The 23,272-nt window shown below is 40.3% G+C and overlaps 2 protein-coding genes across 2 annotated transcripts; one reads left to right on the top strand and one right to left on the bottom strand.

Moving 5' to 3' along the window:
* The first annotated feature begins 715 nt into the window (after positions 1-715).
* Positions 716-2,715, top strand: LOC129780081 (oxygen-dependent coproporphyrinogen-III oxidase). Its single transcript, XM_055787996.1, has 4 exons — positions 716-1,312; positions 1,411-1,958; positions 2,016-2,452; positions 2,507-2,715. The coding sequence occupies exons 1-4, from the start codon at positions 1,236-1,238 to the stop codon at positions 2,603-2,605; spliced, it is 1,161 nt and encodes a 386-aa protein (XP_055643971.1). The 5' UTR covers positions 716-1,235; the 3' UTR covers positions 2,606-2,715.
* On the bottom strand, positions 2,237-22,670 carry LOC129780080 (probable ATP-dependent RNA helicase DDX10). Its single transcript, XM_055787995.1, has 2 exons — positions 21,658-22,670; positions 2,237-3,832 (listed from the first exon to the last, which is right to left on the bottom strand). The coding sequence occupies exons 1-2, from the start codon at positions 22,600-22,602 to the stop codon at positions 2,648-2,650; spliced, it is 2,130 nt and encodes a 709-aa protein (XP_055643970.1). The 5' UTR covers positions 22,603-22,670; the 3' UTR covers positions 2,237-2,647.
* Positions 22,671-23,272: the final 602 nt, after the last annotated feature.

Here is a 23,272-nt window from a genome sequence, read left to right as displayed (position 1 = left end):
CATAACAATTCAATACTAAAGTAAAATGTATGAACGATATGTTCCGATGAACAATTGCAAATATAAATATATATAGAAGGTGCATTTGCATATGATTCTGATTATACGCGAGCGTAACATGAGCAAATTTATAACACATGCGAATTGGGGCTCTTTTGGTATTAACAAGTTCTTCCGCATAGTAACTCGATGTTGATAATTCCTTAATATTTTCCTTCGTTGATCGTATTGTTTTCACATATTCACGTTGGAAAGCCTTAACCCTTCTCTTCGTTGGCCGAGGCATTTATATTGAATTTAATACTTTTCCGTTTACTGTTTTTGAAAGCATAGGCAGCCGTGGCAGTGTTCCGAGCTCTGCAATACAATTTTCTTACCCAATGTTAAAGTTTCTAAAACTTACATTATAGACCCATTAAACGTAAAAATTGATATTATTGATATATTGATATCAACACAATTTTATTCTATTGATTTTCATGACATGGGACGCTATGACTCCGGAATAACATTTTATTGAGTGGTTTTTATAGCTGTTTCAATGATGTTGTTTGGCATCAGTGTCGAAAAAATAACGATGCTTCCACCAATACAAACAAAACCATTGCAGAAGATTGAAAAACGAAAATCTAACTTTCAGAGCACTTGCTCGAGTTTTCCGACGTTCTTCACTATACAGTGCGAAAGCAGATGAAAATTTAATATCTTGTGAGTAATCGATTAAAGTTTGGTTGATGTTACTTGATGGGAAGTGTGCAAAAACGATCATTTTCTTCACACTGTTTCGCAAAATTATTGATTTTCTGGCGAGGGGTGAGGGAGGGAGATGAAAGAAATGAGCGCCATTGTAGCAGCCATTTGTGGCTAGCTCCCACCTTCACCTGAATGCAAATAACTACGACACGATATTTTGCTTGCCAATACAGATATACTTCGCCTACTGCTTCACATCGATATGAACTCATTGACTTCGCCCTTTGCGAAAATGACGCGATATTTACTAAGTTGAATAGAAAATATTAGTAGTAGTAATACTTCTATTCATCTTGATATTTACATGAACATGCAATTCGTCACGTAGTGACTAGCTGAACTGTGTTTACAAAGTCGGCATATAATATAGGAGAAAACAGCATTCAATTTAGAAAAGGAGCAATTGTTTCAGATCCTGTGACACTCAAAAAAAAGAATATTGATGGTTAATTTATCATTATTGGTGTTTCTTTTTGTTTGAAATGTTTTCCAAAATATTAGGTTCAAAGGTCCGTTTCGTGACTTGGATCACTGGAAGTCAAGGCAAAAAAGTTTTTGGGTAAAATAATATACGATAATTATGATTTGCGGATGCTACGCAATAAGCAATAAATTAAAATACAGTTATTCATACGTTAAGATAACATTTCGTTTCAGACTTGTAGGTACTGTATTGGTTGGTGGTTCAATCGCAAAATATTGCCAGCGCAATGACACGTTTGTGGTATCAGCATTCTTACCGCCATCCAGAGCAAAGTTTATGGCAGAACCAATCACTCCCAGGAAGGACTTGATATCCAACGCTAACGACATGAAGGCTCGCATGGAACTTTTGATTATGAAAATTCAAGCCGAACTTTGCAATGCGCTGGAAAACGAGGAGAACTTTGGCAAGAAGTTTACTGTTGATCGTTGGGAACGAACGGAGGGCGGGGGCGGAATCACTTGCGTTCTTCAGGACGGCGATGTGTTCGAGAAAGCTGGCGTCAACATATCTGTTGTGCACGGAAACTTGCCAAAGGGTGCCATACAGCAAATGCGATCGAGAGGTAAACAGTTGGAAGAAGGGGAATTGCCATTCTTTGCCGCTGGCGTCAGTGCTGTTATTCATCCGAGGAATCCAATGGTACCGACTATTCACTTCAATTATCGGTATTTTGAGGTGAATGACTCAAAAGGACACAAACAATGGTGGTTTGGGGGAGGTACGTTGAGGGACAAATTCCAGTATACAAAATTAAACGAATATTCGTCCTATTTAGGGACTGATCTTACACCGTATTACCTGAATGAAGCAGATGCCGTACATTTTCACCAGTCGTTGAAAGAAGCCTGTGATGAGCACGATCCAACATATTATCCAAAATTCAAAGATTGGTGTGATAAATATTTCTTCATCCCCCATCGCAAGGAATGTCGAGGAGTCGGTGGTATCTTTTTCGATGACCTTGACACGCCTGATCAAGAAAGTGCGTTTAATTTTGTTTCTTCGTGTGCACATTCGGTTATCCCATCATACCTACCACTTGTGCGAAAGCATAAAAATGAATCCTACGGAGATCGGGAACGACAATGGCAGCTACTGCGAAGAGGACGCTATGTAGAGTTCAATCTGATTTACGATCGTGGAACGAAATTTGGGTTATACACACCGGGCGCACGCTACGAAAGTATTCTGATGTCACTTCCATTAACAGCGGTAAGTTGTCGTCTCTGATCTATTTTTTTCAACTCATTTTTTTTTCTTCCACAGAAATGGGAATATATGAATTTCCCAAAGCCTGACAGCAGGGAAGGTGAGATTACACACGTACTACAAAATCCGAGAGACTGGTTACATCACAAAGTATGAAATATATATCGTTAACGATTGTTTACAATGTTCTGTGCAAAATCATAGGAGAAGATTCATTGCAAGTTGTTCCGCTTCCGTTAGTGTAATATCATCAATTTTCTCGATAATTTTGCGTTTTTTCTTCGGGACTTGCTCCTTCATTCCGGTTTCCGTATGGTCTCCATTCTTGTACACTTTATCCGGATCTGGCAGCCAATTGAGATCGACGCTGTCGTCTTCTTCGCTTGGGAATTCATCCATTTCGGCATCGTCGGCCTTTCGTTTCCCCTTTTCTTTCTTGGCTATTCGCTTAGCCTTACGCAAATCTTTGTAACGTTCTTTGTCAGCAGCATCTACCAATCGAAGTTGAGCTCGAGCCTTTTCTATATCATAAACCTCATCTTCGTCATGATTCTCGTTTGCATCTCCACTTTCCTCAAACGTAATTTTTTTATTGGTTACCAACGATCTTTTCAGAATCTTGACTTTAGTCATTTTTTTCTTATGTACTTGTGTACTAACAGGACAACTATCGCTTGTTGATTGAGCCTGATCCAAGACTGGCTTGTCGGACTGTTTTACGGTGAACAATTCACCCTCGCTATCCTCTTCATCTTCGGCTATTGTTACGCTAACATCTGCTTTCACATTCTTAACATTCTTAATGCCTATTTTCGATAAAAATCTTACGCGTGGAGCCACCAATAGTCCTAATGATTTGGCATATGAATCCAGATCCAGTTTAGCCACGTCAAATATTTTCTTATTCTTCATCAACGCAACTGATTTCACGTACGCAATGAAAGCACGTTTTGCAGTTTCTTTTAGCTCGGGAGATTGAGCTAAGAACGATTGAATTTTAACGATTGGCGAGAAGAGCTGCTTCTGATCGATGCTGATTTTATTGATGGGCACTTTTGTTTTCTCCAACATCGCAACCACTCCCTCTTCCTCCTGTGGCAGCAGCACTAGCAAGCTCTCTCCGCTGGTATTGAGACGCGCCGTCCGACCTGCTCGATGAATGTATTGTGTGGTATCTTCGGGACAATCTAGCTGCACCACCCAGTTTACTTTCGGAAAGTCCAGACCTCGCGATGCGATGTCGGTTGCCATAAGACACACATTGTTGCGCGTGCAAAATTCTCCATAAATATTGTTGCGTTTTTCCTGGTTCATGCCACCATACAAAGGTAGCAGCAGTATGTTTGGTCGCAGCTTACGAAAAATTTGATAGAAATATTTCACCTGTAAAAGACAAAAAAAGAATTTGTGATTTATTCAGAAACTAAAAGTCACTAGCCACTCCTCGCCAAGTAATCGGACGTAATTGTGTGCTCTCCCGTTATCAGAATCGAGTATTCCAAGTATCGAGTGCCGTTAGCAGTGATTTTCCCTGCTACATCACACATACGTGCCTTCCCATAACGTATAAATTTGGGGGGTGATCGGTTCTGACGTGTGAACTGATTAATGAATGACAAGTTCAAGAAGCTCACCTCGATGGAGGCCAAGATCATGGACTGTCGCCAACTTAGAAAAGTCTCCCATGAAGAGGAAAAATTAAAGTTTACGCCGTCAGACTCGTTTCGAGTGATTTTTGCTGGTTACACCCTTCCTGACAAGTTGTGGTGGACAAAATGAGGCTACCGATGTGACTCTTCGTGCCAAAGCCCATGAATTGCCAAAAATTCAAGTCAGTTGGTCACACAGCAGCTCATTGCGCTAACAATGAGCGCTGTGCCACTTGCGGAGAGCAACATGTGGGGGAACCCTTGCTTGTGAAACTTACAAGAGTCGCAAAAAACGCACTTTCCCGGATATTTCGAAAGGCTCCTCCACTGGCTCAACAACAACAACCATTACCAACAAACAATATCTTCGCTTCACTGTTAGGTGACGAAATGGTCGCGGACTCAAATAACGAGAGTGCACCGTTTATTTTCAAAGGGAATTCCCGGCGTAAAATGAGTCCACACTCAAAGTTCAAGGACAAGTCCCTTCACCCCCTGTTATTTTGGCTAAAAAATTATAGGAGGTTGTGTCCAAGATACGATCGCATTATTGACGTAGAACTACGCTGTTATTTTATATAAGTCGCTTGTTTATACCTTCGGATATTATTCTATAATACTGTGAAATTTTAGAAACAACTGCTTAGTAGAATAATCTCTGAAATGATTTTGACGTAGGACTACGTCTTTCATTTCTATACCGGGGTGTAAAATCAAAGTTTCGAAAACGAAAGCGTTACGCCGGAGACCGAGATTTTGAGCGTTAATAGCTCCTAAACAGCTGAACGAAATGGTATGATTAACACTTCATTCGAAAGATAAAATGTCTACGCGTTATATACTTGTTACTTTTTGATCCAAAAACTTGTTTCAATAGTCTTAAAATTGCTTTCAAAACAGGCTATTGAAATCACCAATCGGTATATAAGCGAGCGCCACTCGGAAATTCACTCAGTTATAATTGAACAGCGATTGGAGCATGTTGTCGATGTTGTGGTGAAGCTCTTCGTTTATCATGTTCTTTCATGATATCATGAAAGCGCGGATGAACGGTGTCACCAAGAGCCTGTTTGTGCACCTTAGACCGAAAGGGAATCCATCAGGAGGAGAGTGATGCCACAAACGGTTCCGCTTGATACATGGGAGCAGCCAACACACACACATACACGCGCGGAACTATTTTCGTTTGGATGCCATTCAGCATCGAGAAATTTCCGGAAAGATTCAATCGTTGTTGAAAAATAATCTGCCAGTTCCCCTGAAAACTGAAAAATATATTCATGCGAAAGAGTTCATTTTAATGTTTTCTATCCATGTAACACTGTGACCAAATATTTTTCAATTAAGTGCTATTAACAGGTGGTTATCGAGTTAGCATTAACCACTGATGGGCTTCGAGTATCGAGGAAAATCGGGAAAGAACTAATCGTTGCTGAAAAATACTCTGTCAGTTCCCCTGGGAATTGAAAAATACATTGATGAGAAAGAGTTTATTTTAATGTTTTCTATCCATATAACAATGCAACCAAATAAAGGGTGTGTCACATCAAATTGCATCACGGAAAAAACGCTGTAGAAATTCGCCCAGTATACCGATCCTTTTGAAAATTTTAGACAGTAAAATAAAAACTATTAAACAACTTTTGGCATTTTCTTTTTATTCATACTTCGAGCCCAAGCCCGTATGCTCGCACCTTCCTATTTACCCCGTCCATAAGGTTCTGCACAACGTCAGGTTGTAGTTTTTTTGAACAGAAATCCATTTTCTCTTGAAGTCCGCCTCCGATTTGACAACTTTTGGGTTCTTCCGGAGGGCCTGCTTCATAATCGCCCAATATTTCTCTATTGGGCGAAGCTCCGGCGCGTTGGGCGGGTTCATTTCCTTTGGCACGAAGGTGACCCCGTTGGCTTCGTACCACTCCAACACGTCCTTTGAATAGTGGCACGAAGCGAGATCCGGCCAGAAGATGGTCGGGCCCTCGTGCTGCTTCAATAGCGGTAGTAAGCGCTTCTGTAGGCAGTCCTTAAGGTAAACCTGCCCGTTTACCGTGCCGGTCATCACGAAAGGGGCGCTCCGCTTTCCGCAAGAGCAGATCGCTTGCCACACCATGTACTTTTTGGCAAACTTGGATAGTTTCTGCTTGCGAATCTCCTCCGGAACGCTGAATTTGTCCTCTGCGGAGAAGAACAACAGGCCCGGCAGCTGACGAAAGTCCGCTTTGACGTAGGTTTCGTCGTCCATTACCGGGCAATGCGGCTTTGTCAGCATTTCGGTGTACAGCTTCCGGGCTCGCGTCTTCCCCACCATGTTTTGCCTTTCGTCGCGGTTAGGAGCCTTCTGAACCTTGTATGTACGCAGGCCCTCCCGCTGCTTGGTGCGCTGAACGAATGAACTTGACAAATTCAGCTTATTGGCGACATCTCGGACCGAACTTCTCGGATCACGTCTAAACTGCTTAACTACGCGCTTGTGATCTTTTTCACTGACGGAGCATCCATTTTTGCCGTTCTTCACCTTCCGGTCGATGGTTAGGTTCTCGAAGTATCGTTTTAGTACTCTGCTGACCGTGGATTGGACGATTCCCAGCATCTTACCGATGTCCCGATGTGACAACTCCGGATTCTCGAAATGAGTGCACAGGATTAATTCACGACGCTCTTTTTCGTTCGACGACATTTTTCCAAATTTACGAAAAATTGACAGTGAAGCATGGCCAACGTGATCTATACACTCTTATCTGATTATAAGCGAAAGCTGAAGATATAATTCCTAAAAATTTAATTTCTACAGCGTTTTTTCCGTGATGCAATTTGATGTGACACACCCTTTACATTTGGTTTTGTGATTTTTCAATCGATCGCAATTAACAGGAAAGCTTCTGAAAATTATTCTTTTTCGGCGAGGAATCAAGGGATCGAGGGATTCATTACCTAGCCTGACCTGACCTGAAAGACATGCAGTTTGTTTGGAACTGTGAGGGAGGGCAGAAAAGGCAGGAGGCAGGAGGCAGGAGGAGAAGGAAAGGTGACCAAGAGAGAGTATCAGCATCGAAAAACGGTTCCCCGGGAAGACATCGAAGCAGCCGCCACACACACACATACACGCACGGATTTTTTTTCGTTTGGATGCCATTCAGCATCGAGAAAATTCCGGAAAGATTCAATCGTTGCTGGAAAATAATCTGCCAGTTTCCCTGGGAATTGAAAAATACATTCACGTGAAAAAGTTTATTTTAATGTTTCCTATCCATGTAAAACTGCGACCAAATACAGTTGGTTTTGTGATTTTTCAATCAAGTGCAATTAACAGGTGGTTATCAAGTTAGCATTAACCACTGGTGGTGGACTTCGAGAAGAATCCGGAATGATGTCATCGTTACTGCTAAATCATCTGCCAGTTCCCTTGGAATTGAAAATTATGTTCAAGCGGAAGAGTTTATTTTAATGTTTTCTATCCACATAGTACTGCTGCGATCGAATACATTTGGTTTTGTGATTTTTCAATCAAGTGCAACTAATTAGCAGGAAAGCTTCTGAAGATTATTCTCCCCCATCAGTAGAATATTTTCGTATCGAATACAGTTCGCGCGCGCAATGGAAAATGTTTCGCATCGCGATAATCATATAATTTTCAATTATTGCTCAGTCGCCGAAAGTTTCAAACTCAAAGAGTTCATTCGCCTCTAGTTTGCCTTCCAAATTTCCATCGTAAACCACACCTTCTTTCGATTCAGTCACGGACAAAAAGCATACTTAAGCGATATTGTGGTGGTGAAACGCATTCATTTTTCGTGAGGACATCGACAAGACAACATCGTTACTGAACGAGTTGAACGAGCTAGACGAGCTGGACGGCGAGGGATCAAGGGATTCATTATCATTAAGAGAAGAGAAAACGATCGAGAGAATACCAGCATCGAAAATTGGTTCCGCTTGAGACATCGGAGCATCCGTCACATACATACACACATACACGCGCGCAACTTTTTACGTTTGCTGATTATCGAGAAGAATCCGGAAAGAAGTGACCGTTGCTGAAAAATAATCTGTCAGTTCCCCTTGGAATTGCAAATTACATTCGAAAGAGTTTATTTTAACGTTTTCTATCCATATAATACTGCGACCGTATACAATTGATTTTGTGGTTTTTCAATCAAGTGCAATTAACAGGTGGTTATCGAGTTAGCATTAACCACTGGTGGTGGACTTCGAGAAGAATCCGGAAAGATATCGCTGCTGCAAAATAATCTGCCAGTTCCTCTTGGCATTGAAAATAACATGCAAGCGAAAGAGCTCTCGTTTTAGAAGTGCCTCAAATATTCATTTAGTCATTCATTCAGAATGGATTCAGATTCAACTTCAAACAAATAATCACTGAATCAACGATAGTCCTACGTCACCATTGCGGTTATACCATAGATATAACCCACTTCCTGTTTTTTCATTGTAGAATCAGTTGACGATAATTGATTGAAGATTCATTCTTGCCCTCGCAAAACAATCGTATGTCGCAATTTATTTCATGTCAATGCATTGAAAATTTACCTCGAAGGCTATTCCGGTGGCCTTTTTCGAAATTGACATAGACTCGGCTACAGTCGATTATATACATGTTGCACCAGCACCATTATTCCATATCTCAAAACTACATCAATATATCTTTGGCACCGCATGTAAACAACAACAATGACAACACTTGCAAGCATCAAATATCATGCTACATGTTATTTAGTATTGCCTCAAAGGAATCGCACCTCTAGATATTGTCTAAGCGTAAACCAAGCGCCAAACAAGCGTTCACCATAGCAAACAAACAAACGTTCACCATAGGATGCATACATTGGTGGCTTGAAACTACTAGCAATATAAACATTTCTCATCATTTTGCGCTATTCTCAAAAGAAACGCTTCTGTTAATATTACTGGCCTCGAAAAGAGTTGCATTACTTTCTCATGCTCGAGAGAAGCGCAGCTGTCACCCTTAGTGGAGGAAGTTTTTCTACTGGCAAGCAAAACCTAATGACATACAAAATTCCAGAACATTTACTTTCTTGATGACTAAACAAGAGAAATAAACTCTTTTTGTTAATAACAACCTCGAAAATAGTAGCAATTCTTCATTATGATCAATATTAGCGCAAATGCAATCCTAGTTGAAGGCAGTTTTGCGACTGGCACGCGAACCCAAATAACTTATAACATTCCAGTAAGACATTCAAGATGCTTGGTATTCCCAAATAATTTTTTGGTGCACAACCTTAAAGTCTGCTTCGCCATAACGTCAGTTTTATGCATTGATGCATTCTCAAAGGCACCAACGAAGCCCTTATGAAGACGGAAAATAAACAATGTTAACTGCTTGGAAAAAGACTGAATTATGCCACACAGCTTGTACTCTGCTGTAACACCCATCGATGCGAATTCGCTGATGAGTTTGTCAAGAGCGACCGCCTTCACCACCAGCGGGGGGAGCTTGATTTTGTTTGCTGCCTGGGCGTTTACATTTTCGACCGACGCGCCGAAATCGCCTACTACGCTGTTGTTCGGTGCGGTGTCACATTTGCGAAGGCTTGGTTCAGTGCGAGCGCTTTTCACTGCACCAACACCGCGTGCATCATTAGATGACGCTTACCTCGAAATTTTATTGCCCCTGGCAATGCGTTCGTTTTTTGCAAGGCTCGAGTCTGCCTTCCTCTTCTTCTTGCTCATCGCACACTACGCGAAGCGTCCAATTTATGATGCGGAAAGAAGAACATACGATACGAATAACGCGAAAAACGAACAGAAAATCAGGAAGTGGGTTATATCTATGGTATAACCGCAAGGGTGACGTAGGACTATCGTTGATTTAGAGATCATTTGTATGAAGTTGAATCTGAATTCATTCTGAATGAATGAATATTTGGAGAACTTTGAAAACGAGAGCGTTACGTTGGAGGCACAAGGTTCTATGCATCCAATATTGGATACGGAAATATCCTACTGATGGGGAAGAATAATCTTCAGAAGCTATCCTGTTGATTGCGATTTATTGAAAAATCACAAAACCTAATGTATTTGGTCACAGTGTTACATGGATAGAAAACATTAAAATAAACTCTATGAATGAAACTATTCATATGAAACATATGAATGTAATTTTAAATTCCCAGAGGAACTGGCAGATTATTTTCAGTAACGATTAGATATTTCCACATTTTCCTCGATACTGCAAGCCCACCAGTGGTTAATGCTAACTCGATAACCATCTGTTAATAGCACTTGATTGAAACATATTTGGTCACAGTGTTACATGGATAGAAAACATTCAAATAAACTCTTTCACATGAATGTATTTTTAAATTCCTAGAGGAACTGGCAGATTATTTTCCGGATCTTTCTCGATCCAAACGGAAAGAATTTCGTGCATGTATGTGTGTGTGTGTGTAGCGGCTGCTTCGAGATCTTCCCGGGGAACCGTTTGTAGCATCACTCTCCTCCTGATGGATTCCCTTCTGGCCTAAGGTGCACAAACAGGCTCTTGGTGACACCGTTCATCCGCGCTTTCATGATAAATGAAGAGCTTCACCACAACAGCGACAACATGCTCCAATCGCTGTTCAATTAGAACCGAGTGGATTTCCGAGCGGCGCTCGCTTATATACCGATTGGTGATTTCAATAGCCTATTTTGAAAGCAAATTTAAGACTATTGAAACAAGTTTTTGGATCAGAAAGTAACAAGTATAGAACGCGTAGACATTTTATCTTTCGAATGAAGTGTTTATCATACCATTTCGTTCAGTTGTTTAGGAGCTATTAACACTCAAAATCTCGGTCTCCGGCGTAACGCTTTCGTTTTCGAAACTTTGATTTTACACCCCGGTATAGAAATGAAAGACGTAGTCCTACGCCAAAATCAAACGACGATTTCCAAGTTGGATTACCACTGGTGGAGTCCAATCTTAGATCGAAGCGTAGCGAAAGCAAAGTGAACTGGATTACTCAACAGTCCGATGCCGAATGAAAGTTTGCATCAGCGAGATCCACTGTTTATACTCTAGGCAAGTATTCCCCTTCGTTCTTCTTCTTTTCCTTTGTTCACGGAGACTTTAAATCCTACGATTTCCCCTCTGTTGGTCGTCGATAAGTTGCTCGTTATTGATATCTCTGTTCGAGAAAACACTCAAATGGACAGAACAAATGTATGGGAAAATAGAAACACTAAAAGTTTTCATGAATTTTAACCATTTACTAACCAGGGGATTCAAGGCTCATGAGTTGTTGAGTCTGATAGGTAGGAACAGGTGAAGTCGTCTCCCTGACGTCGGTGATTGGCACTGAAGTGGCGGAAATAGGCCGACGAAAAATAAGCGAAAATAAAAAAAAATAACCAGGGGATTCTATTGTCTGGCATATTAAACAAATCTTACGCAATTTCCGATTCGTTTAGTATGTAAATCGCCAAAATCCGTTCGCGGCGAAAATAGTTATTAACGTTCACTTTATTTCATAAAAACGTGACCTGTTTTCTGATTTGACACCCTTAATGAAAGACGTAGTTCTACGTCAAAAATCGACCGCAGCGGAAAAGCAGAGTCGGGTCCCTCCTGACTTCCGTCTGAATAATTCACCTTCGGACGACCTAGCACTCGAGGGGACATCAAAAACCCATGTATTCCTGTTTTACCGTCAATAACGACTTGTCAATTTTATGTACAAAAGTAAGTAAAGTTAAGTGAATTTAAGTAAATTTAAGTACAGAGTGTACAGTTCCAGAATGGAGAGTATAGTAGTCGGCCGTGACGTGATATTTTTGAGCAAAGATCGAATGATTCCAAGAGAAAAAGATCCTGTCGCACAGGAATCTCAACGTATTTACTAACTAGCGTCATTTGCTAATACTAAGTTGAGATTTCTTAAGCCAAGTAACACACCTTGAATGTATTCCGAGGGGCAAGCTCTTGAACACGCGTGACCAAGGATGCAAAATTTCGAAAGAACATGTTGAAATCGAAAAGCAATTTTTATCAGTGCAAAATATCAAAATATATCTCAAAATCTCTCCACACTCTTCTCTTCTTTCTATCGCGGTGCCGCGGTGCCTATGACTGCTGGCTCACCATCACGTTTGTTTTGATATAGTTTTCGTTCCATCGACAGAAATATCAGTCCATTCTCGATGTCAGTGAATGCCCAAGCCGAAAATATCACCTTCCATTGCGTTCTGATGAAATTTTCTTTGGTCATACACCCATAAACTCAGCACTCGAATGTGCCGTTGCCCATCGATGTGTGTGTGCAATAAGAGGCACAAAAATGGGACCGGGACTAGAAACATACCAGGAAAACATATACACAAACACGCGTATAAACGTCTGACACGGTGTCAGTGGGATGATATTTCTCTGGATGGAATTTTGTTCCCATCCACTATCAGCTGATCGAAGATGCGTATGAATATTTCGGGTGTTCATTGTCAGTGAGACAGTGAAACGAATGAGTGTGGGGAATAATGCAAAAACCAAATGTTCCACTTGACAGAGTGTCGGTTGCATGTAATTAAGTTCGGTTCATTTGTCATGAACTGCAGAGGCATTGGTGATAGAATTTAATGATGTCTCAATATCTCGCACTGTCAGTAAAATGAGTGTGAGATTTTGCTACCCTGCGCGTGACCACAGTGCAAGTCGAAGGTCGATAAAAAATATACTTCAGCGAATTGAGCTCAGTGACAGCAACAGTTCCGACAATGACAGCTCTTCGAATAATGTGGATCAACAACCTGCTGCGCTCCCTCCACAAACAGAGGACCCACAGCTATCGATAAGACGTAGTGCGAGGAAACGCGTGACTCCTGGCAAGTATCGCGGTTTTCATAAAGCTTCCTAAATTTCACAGTTAGGGGCTGTCCACATACCACGAGGATAGAAAAAGCATGATTTTAGAAACCCTCCTCCCCTTCCGTGGACAAGCGTGGACATTCCTTATACCCCTCCCCCTGTTGTCCACGTGGACATTTCTCGGGTATTGAAGAAAAAATCAAGAAATTTTATTTTTTCGCTCAAATTTCATTTCAAGTTTGTTTCTATTTTCTATTCCATTATTGATAAAAATTATAGCCTTACCAATGGTAACGATTTGTCTTGAAATCTTCGATTTTTTTCAACATTGTCCGGGAGCTCATTATTTTCTTCCGTATTTCAATTAACATTATCTCCATATCCATTTTAATATATCGATTGTGAGCTCATTCTCGAGTATTTTTATTAAAGCTGGCTGGCTGTTTGAGTTTTCAAAAAATCAGACAATGAAATCAAGCACTTTGTTTGAAAACAGAATTTTCTCATCTAAACATTAATGACTTTCGCTTTTACAGGTTCAGTAGTGCCTGATGGCTATAATGAACCTAGTAAAAACAAAACATCTGCAGTATCATCGTGATCGATGATTCCGTTGACCTACAACCCTTAATTGTTAAATCATGCTAAATGTTATTTTTGCATATTTTTGTAGGCATCTTTTCGATCATAGGCGCACCGTTTTTCCTGAATATTTCAGCATCCTTCATGTAACTTGAGAATTCCATCCTCTCAGAACTTATGCTATGCAGTAAGTTGAGGTTCTTACAAGAATCTTAACAGTTAATAATCTGAAGATGCAATATCTGGTGTGTATGGCGGGTGGAGTTTTAGAAGTGCCCTAGAAGCGTTCTGGATCGTTGATTTTCATACGTTCAGCAGCTAGCAGTACTTGTTGGAATTCATCGAATCTAGTTGGTTTTCTTCCAGTCCTACCAGACCCAGCCATAGCTTTCTTCAAGCGAAAACCTGCTTCGGGGTTCCATTCACTTGCTAAGATTTTTTTTTAACTCAACATTCTTGTAAATGATTTGCCCTTTACAATTCGCTACGAATATGTATTTTCGTCGCGTTTATGGAACGAATCACAGATTGAGATAAGTCCATTCAAGTGTTTTTCGGTAAAATAAACCCTTATTCCGGAATCCGGTCGGATTTGAAATTAGCAATATACCATAGAAGAGATTTTTCGAAAATCTCATTATTCACCAAGTTATAGTAAAATGACTATAACTTGGTAAATAATGAGATTTTCGAAAAATCTGATGCGATATCTTATCTAGAACGGCCATAACATTAACTTCAAACGCGTTCTTCTCGAAACATGTTTTTCAAACTGGCTTACACGATATCTCAAGTTCTACTTATCCGATCTATGTTTATATGAATATATATATATATATATGAATCTGTATGTATCTTTCTATCGCATGAACCTATAAAAAATCATAATTTCGTAACTTTACTATTTTAAAAAAATCAAGAAATTTAAAAAAAATGTTTTAAACAGCATTTCTTTTCTTCAAATTTCCGCCATTTTATCAAAAAACACGTTTTTGACTTGTCCGAGGTTCATGCGATAGTGGCATCTTTACTGATTCAGAATCTGTTCGATTTGTTTGTTTCAGAGAACCAGAAGTGCTAGAATCTTATACGCTATGGCACAACTTTTTTTTGAACCCCCTCACTCGACCAGCTTTTAATTATGGATATATTTTTTTCCGTTCAATTTTTGTTTTATTGTTGAAAGATAAATAAACAAATAGTGATATAATGGATGGTAAAAACATTCTTTGTTTTACTTTTTCGGAGCTCGAACAAACGTCCGAAATTCGTGTCTCTATCCCCCCTAATCTGATCGAGTCAAATCCTATCGGATTGTGCAAATGTTGCAACCTTGAAATGCAGAATGCAAAAGTTTAGTGCGTTCGGATTGCGATATGAGTACTCAGGGCGGGCGTGAAGTTCAAAAAATCGTGTAAATACAAAACAGATCTCATTCAATTTTGACTTCTAACTTGAATGTTTTACTTGAAAAAATAATTAACGTGTCCACGTGGACATTATCAAAACCCCCTCCTCCCTCACCGTGGACAAGCGTGGACATTTTCGTAACCTCTACCCCCCTTAAAGTTGTCCACGTGGTATGTGGACAGCCCCTTATAGGAGGTCCCATGCAATGTGAAAGATGAGCCACAGCCATTCCAAGAACCGATTACGAACCACAATGGCAACCGTTGGTGGGATGCAATGGTTGAGGAATATAATGAAGGTCTTGGATTGGCCAATAAATTCTTGGAATCCGAGTTACGCGAGGAGAGGGCACTGTGTATTTGGACCAGTGGCAGTACATTCATAAACTATTGGACCGGTTCGGCATGAGTGACTGTGATACTGTAGCAACTCTGGCAGATCCCAAGCAAAAGCTTTCGAAGCACATGAGTCCTACAACCCGATAAGAACGAATAAAAATGCAGATAAATGGATGAAGCTTATCTACAGTAATAAGCAGATGGTCGTTTCGTACTAGTCCGTAGATCCTGTGGTCGATGCTAAGACAATCCTGGCCAAACCTTGCTCTGAAATTTCGTCTGCAACATCCGGATCGCTCTCCTGTTATTCCTTCACTGCGCACAAAGTCCTTTCCTTGATGAGGACCATCTTGATCGCGAAGGACCAAGAACTGTAGTCCTCTGAATCAAGTAAAATTTCCCTTACGGGCAACGACACTGAACTGCCCGGTAATCGACCTCCAGCATTGCCTTGTCTTCTGAAACCTGTTTGAGATCCGTTTCCTGCTCCGGCATCAATTCCGGAACCTGGCTCGTTTTCTCGATCAGTACTATCCATATTTCGCACAGGAGACCTCCTCACTGACATAATATTTACTCGATTAAATAATCTTGATTAATTCCTTCACATTGAGAAGATTTCTTCGAGAATGAATAAAAATGTGCGTCACCAAACAGTGCTGTTACTAGTCAACTGTCTGGGCCCATAACGTAATGGGACAATTGTCTAAAACACGTCTGTTCGGTAAGACGGTGGATCACAAAAGAAAGTTTATTCATTAATACACTCATAGCTTGCCACCATATAAAAACTAGTTCATTGGTCACTCATCCAACATTCCTTCCGTGCAAAAAAATGTTCGAGATATACCACAAGATAGGTGCGATCTTGATTCTGAGTTTTCGATGGTAGAATTCTCTCTTGCTCACCTTACTTGTAGCAATTCTGCTCATGGATCGGATAGAATTAAGTTTAATTTGTTGGAAAACCTTCCTGATGTGGCAAAACCCAGAAAACCCCGCGCCTGACTTTAATTTGTACCGCCCAATAGCAATTCTGTCTTGTATTCGGAAATTGTTGGAGAAAATGATCTCGTTTTTTCTTGATCGAGTGGTTGAAACAAATGGCCTACTCTCAGATATACAATATGGGTTCCGCAGGGGCAAGGGGACGAATGATCACTTGTGTTGCTTTCTTCCGAAATTCAAATGGCTAACACCCGAAAAAAGCAGATGGTTTCCATATTTTTGGGCATAAAGGGGGCGTTGGTTTCAGTTTCGATAGAGATTCTGTCAGACAAATGGTCGGGGTTCTGCCAAAACGAACCAAGCGCCTAAAAAATTATTTTGAGACATTTAAATTTGAAGTTCTGGCCCCCCTAACTGACTGTGTCGGATCAAATCTATTATTTTACCGCTCACGCGTTACAAACAGGATGTCAAACATAATACTCCCTTTCATACTGTAAGCACACATCTACGTCAATTTCTTATTCCGAACCTTTAGAAAAAAGAAAAAAAATTATAGGAGGTTGTGTCCAAGACACGACCGCATTGTTGACGTAGAACTACGCTGTACTTTAATTCAAGTCGCTTGTTTATAACTGCGAATATTATTTTATAATGCTACGAAATTTTAGAAAAATAACCATTCTACCAGTTTGGTCGCTCTGAAATATTTTTTTTCTTGTAGAATCATTCGACGATTATTTTTTGATGATTCATTCTTGTCTTCTCAGAACAATACATGCTCAAGATAAGCACAGTTATCATCTTTAGTGGAGAAAGTTTTGCTACTGGCAAGCAAACCAAATCACATACAACATTCCAGAACGACATTTATTTTCCTGGTGACTAAATAAACTAAATAAACTCTTCCTGTTATTCTCAACAAGCTCGAAAAAAGTAGCACTGCTTCATTATGATCAAGATCAGCGCAAATGCAATCCTAGTTGAAGGGAGTTTTGCAACTGGCACGCGAACCTTATTATAACTTATTGAATAGCTTGATATTCCCAAATAATTTTTTGATGCACAACCTTAACACCTGCTTTACCATAGCGTCAATTCAATGCATTGATACAATGTCAAAGGCACCAACGAAGCCGAAGATATTCATTACTAGTACACTAGCGCAAATATTTCCCTCCCGCTATCTCCCCTCCTTGTCGCCATGTTCGGATCAACATGTTCACCCGTAACAGCGCAATACGTTAAAGTGCGATTCACATACAACATACACGTTACGTTCACGTCCCGTCACGTCACGATACGTCAATTATTCTACCATGAAATTCTCATGAAAACATTCACATACACCAGCAACGTAACGACCCGTCAGCATACGTTCAACGAAAACGACCGGCAGGGTTTATAGAAAAGAATAATTGACGGAGACGGACGGCTCATTTGGTTTGTGTCTGGGCTTTGTGTCTCGGCTTTTGTTTTGATTTGGTTATACAGTAATTTACATCTACATCGACATTAAGCTAATTGAACAGACCTGTGATGCAACACGTTTAATTAGACATTTTTACCTCTAGTTGGACATTTTTGTAAACATTGAGTTCGGGGCCCAAATTATGGCCCCACATTGAAAGTCGCCACCAGTCGCAAATGTCCAATTACTGGTCAAAACCGACTCCAATGCGACACTGAGTGGTGCCTCAGCATATCGCTTTATAAGTAACTTACTGTATTTTTTATGCCAACATATCTCTTAGCTCCAAATTTTGGAGTGAAAATCATTCGCGACTAGTTGAAAGAATTATTCTATTTATTATTATTATTGCATAAGGGTCGGACTACGGGTTTAAGCATTTAAATAATTGAATTCAATGATTCTCATTGAATTTTTCAAAATTTAGAACTGATTCTAGGCATGCTGATTTGAAAGAGGGCATTGCAAATTAAAATTGTTGTAGGTGGCGACACCATGAATAAAATTAAATAAATCATTCGTTTGGCATTTGACGTGACGGTGCTGGTGGAAGCATTGACTGCATGTGTGAATTGGTGGAGACGTTGACGGAACGTAGACGTTCTTCTCCGTAACGTGCTATGTGAATCGCACATAAAACGCACGCACGTACTTGAAGCAATTACATATGCACACACTTATCTTCGTATTGCGCTCTTTTCAACAGAAGCCCTTTTTGTTAATATTGCCGGTCTAGATCAGCTTAGCTGTCATCCTTCGTGGAGAGAGTTTTGCTACCGTCATGCGAAACCAAATCACAGACAAAATTCCCGAACATTTATTTTCCTGGTGAGCTGACGATAGCCTAGCTTGATGATTTCCCACACAATTGTGTAGCTCAGAACCCTAATGCAATGGCGTCAGTTTGATGCAATTATTGCAATGCTAGAGGCATCAGCGAGTCAGTAATTTGGTCGCGTCCACAGCTCAATCCGAAACTAAGACACGTGAGACTTTAAACTTCTTTAGTTTATTCGTCTCTAACCTTCAAAAAGGCCCTTGGAAAACTTTACTTTTTCCTCGTATTGCTCCTCCACTCCTCACCGTGTTGTTCAGTCGGTGTCCTCACGAAGAATGAAAGTTTGCCAGCGAGATCCATTGTTTATACTCTAGGCAAATATTCCCCTTCGTTCTTTTTCGTTTCCTTTGTTCACGGAGACTTTAAGTTTTCTGATTTCCCCTTCGTTGCTCGTCCATAAGTTGCTTGTTATTGACAGCTCTGTTCGGGATAGCACACAAATGGACAGAACAAATGTATGGGAAAATGGAAACGCTTATAATTTTCATGAATTTTAACCATTTACACACCATGGGATTGTATTTTATAGCATATCAAACAAATCTTAGGGAATTTCCGATTCATTTGGTATGTAAATCGCCAAAATCCGTTCGCTGCAAAAATAGTGATTAACGTTAACTTAATTTCATAAAAACGTGACCTGTTTTCTGATTTGACACCCTTAATGAAAGACGTAGTCCTACGTAAAAAAAAAACTAAATTATGTTCCTGCTAGACACGCAAAACTTCGTTCTCTTTGCAGCCAGAGCGAACCAAGTACACGCTAGCTATTAACACAACACATTAGTATTATTGAACGGCTCTTGACTAATTTCATGAATGGTATACATCTTCTTCTTCTTGAATAGCGTTAACGTTCCCTGTGGAACTTTTGCCGTCTCAACGTATGCATTAACTAGCGTCATTTATTAATACTTGTTGAGATTTCTTAAGCCAAATAACAAGCCTTGAATGTATTCCGAGGGGCAAGCTCTTAAATACGCGTGACCACAGTGCAAGTCGAAGGAAATTTCATTGACGAAAAATCCCCCGGCCAGAACGGGAATCGAACCCGAACACCCGGCATTATAATGTGAGACGCTAACCACTCGGCCACTGCTGCACTTATGAATGGTATACATATTGATTCAATTTTGCTGTTTTGACGTAGGACTACGTCTTTCATTTCTGTAACGGGGTGTGAGTTAAAAGTTTCGAAAACGAGAGAGTGACGCTGGTGTGCAAAATTTTAAACGTTAATATCACTTTACCGGTTGAATGAGGTGGTATAATAATCACTTCATTCGAAAGATAAAATGTCAAACAATTATATGATTGTCACCTATTGGTTCAAAAAATCGTTTCAATAGCTTTCTATTCTGCTTCCGCGTGGAGTGGTCATGACAACTCTCGTGTATTATTCTCACGAGAATAAAATAGGATCGTGTATTACACTCCATCAGTTGCTTTTGCAAAACCACGCAAACCCAACGGTTCTTTTCTGGACCACCAACAAGTTCGAAATAGTTGAATTTCACGTTAGTAACAATTTCATACTCATACTCATCCATATTGAGTATCTGAGTAAAAATGCTAACAAATAATAAACTTTCTTCGTACAATTACCGGCACCTGGTGGGGAGCCCATCCAGAAGACCTTATAATTTTATATCGAAGTTTCTGTTTTCAATCAGCTGTCAAAAAACACCTCCTTAAACTCGAGCGAACTCAGTATTTCTGTCTTCGTATTACGTTGGTTTACACGCCATGAGCCTCTAAATTTTGGCAGGCGTATTCCCACCAAAGGATCGCTTCAGTTTATTATCTCTCCGGTGCCTCATCCGGTGTAAGGTTATGAATGCATTGGTGATCCAAAACTTTGAGCAACTGATCGAGCTCAATTTTCCCTCTGGATCCATGAGCTCATATCATAAAAACATATCTCTGCGGGTGATCCTTCTTCGTTTATTCCCAAGCGTGTTTGTATTCCTTACTACATCAATTCCGCTGTGCATTTTGTTCTGCCCACGAAGCAGGAAGTCCATGGAATTCCAGATTATCATCGATCGGCGATCGTTCCAAGGATCTTCGATGCAAAATCTGGGCGTATCAATTGTAAAAATGTGTACTTTACTGATGGGTCCAAATGATTTGGAGTGTTCAACATTTTTAGCACCTCTCGCAGTCTTCAGTTTCCTTGCCTTGTTGAATTGGCAGCGATACACCGGGCGCTCACGACCTCACTATTACATTGTAACGGATAGTCTTAGTTCTGTATTAGTTCAATGAGGCCAGAAAAGCACTCGTCGTACTTTCTTGAGAAGATACGAGAAATTTTGAGTACTTTATCCAGACGCTGTTATGTCATTACTTTTGTCTGACTCCCTTCACATTGCTCAATTCCGGGTAAGGAGAGGGCTGACTCATTAACAAAGGTGGGTGCGATTGAAGGCGACATTTATCAGTGTCAAATCGCCTCCAATGATTTTTATTCTCTAATCCGTAAAACTACCATCGCTAATTGGCAACGCAAATGGAACAAAGATAAATTGGACCGATGGCTTCACCCGATTATCCTAAAGATTATCCTTAAACCGTGGTTCAAATGTCTGGACTTGAGTCGGGATTTTATTCACATCTTCTCCCGACTCATGTCAAATCACTGTTCGTTAGACGCGCTTTGTGGACAATGTTACCACGACATCGAACACATTATTTGTTCATGCGAGATGTATATTGTCGCAAGATCGAATTTAGAAAACGTTCTCCGGCCTATAAGAAGAAGGCAGCCCAATGTGCCGGTGAGAGATGTGTTGGCCCTTGATTACATGTCCCAAATATAAGTTTTCTCTAAAACTATCGATATTCGTAAGTGATTGCCCTTCTATCCTTATATCTTTCTTACTATCCTCCGCGAACAATCGGCTCTCTTCTTACTAGCAATAGGATACAATTAAAATGAAACAATATCCTTCTATTCAATTCTTTTCCTGAAGAAAATACGTAACCCTTCTAAACTCGTGTCGACCGTAAGAAATCGCTTCCTTTCCTTTATATACATATATATATATATTAGTAAAAATATAGTTAAGGAACTCCTTTAAACTTATGTAAAAATATACGAATTTTACAAACATATATAACATGTAGCATTATTGCATCAGCAACTTACCTGTTTACATGTCGCAAAAAATACGATGATTTTCTGCTTGCTGTGGGCCTTTAAGAATGACCAAAGCATCATAAGCTTGTCGCCAAGTTCAAGCACCACGTAATTCTGCTGTAATCGATTGGGTGTTGTGTACTGTTCCTTCTCATGAGGGGCTACATAAACGGGGTCCTTCATGTTCAAACGTGCTAAGTCCTTCACCGATTTAGTTTGAGTGGCAGAAAATAGCAAAGTTTGTCTGGTTATCGGTAAATTCCCAATGATGGCGTTCATTGCTGTTTCAAAGCCCATATCCAAGCAGCGATCTGCTTCATCCAGAACTAACATCTTAAAATTTGTACAATCGAACAGTGGGTTCTGATCCATGTGTTGCAGCAATCGGCCAGGCGTACATATTATAATGTTTAGCTGATGCAGACGTTTTGTTTCAAATTTCAGATTCTGTCCACCAATAATCAGCCCAGTTGTAAAATCATGAAGTTTGCCAATTTTTGCTACCGTCTCAAATATCTGCAAAGCTAGTTCCCTAGTAGGTGTTATAATCAGAGCACCTAATCCATCGAGACGGGTCCATCGGTTTATGTATAAATGCTCGAAAACTGGAATAAGAAAAGCAAGGGTCTTTCCACTACCTGTTTTGGCAGCTGCCAGAATATCCTTCCCCTGAAGTGCCGGCAGAATCGATTCGCGCTGTATAGCCGTTGGTTTTTTGTACTGTCCCTGGGTTAATCCTTGTAATGTTTTCTTCGATAACGGAAAATCAGAGAAACTGCAGTTCTCTTCAATTTTCACCGTCGAATAGCGCTCAGTTAGCTGCGCTATCTCGGCGTCTTCATTCTTAACAGAAAACTTGAACTTATTTGGCTTCTTGCCTTCTTTAGGCTTTCCATTGGTCGTCTTTGGAACATTGGACGCAGGCGATTTTGTTTTAATTTTGAATTTGGCCATTTTTATAGGAATGTAGGCTCTTTGAACACTTTTCTAATGAACACTGTTTATGTTATTGACTATCCGGCACACGTGAAAAACAACAGAAGCATGGTGTGAAATGTCAGTTGGTACACTCAGTAGAAGGAAAGTGCTCCCAACTTGGAATCAAGGTTTGTAGATAAATGTGCCAATTTCAAACAATTTTTAACATTCATTCCATACAAATGAAACAACACTTTTTAAATTCTTTTTTTGAGAGGTTTTCAGTCTCCTGGGCTGGTTAGCCTCTGTATCCACGTCAGTGGACGTTGCTGCAAGGTTTCGTTAGAAACAAATCATTTCACATACCTGTTTACTGTTTACTGTTTACTGTTTACATGTTTACTGGACTAGATAGCAAGCATGCTCTCGGGCCATGGCTACAGGCCAGTGGAGAGAAAGCCGTGTCGTTAAAGACGGCAAAATGTTCTTGTTCCCCTTCAACGTGAAGGGGACGAACTCAAATCTCAAATCTGAACTCAAATCTTGGTTGATCCATTGTTCAGACGCTACTCTCACTCCCGCTGCTTCCGTAGACGTTTCGCGAATCATCGTATTTTGGACAAAAGAACACGAATTGTTCGACAGTCGCAGAGTACACGGAAAGGCCTTCAGATGAATCCGTCTGAGACCGAGCAGTGGCCGGATC

The sequence above is a fragment of the Toxorhynchites rutilus genome, chromosome 3 (assembly GCF_029784135.1).
Source record: "Toxorhynchites rutilus septentrionalis strain SRP chromosome 3, ASM2978413v1, whole genome shotgun sequence".
Classification (NCBI taxonomy): domain Eukaryota; kingdom Metazoa; phylum Arthropoda; class Insecta; order Diptera; family Culicidae; genus Toxorhynchites; species Toxorhynchites rutilus.
Note: the sequence above shows the minus strand (reverse complement) of the source record. Positions and strands in the feature narration are given on the sequence as shown.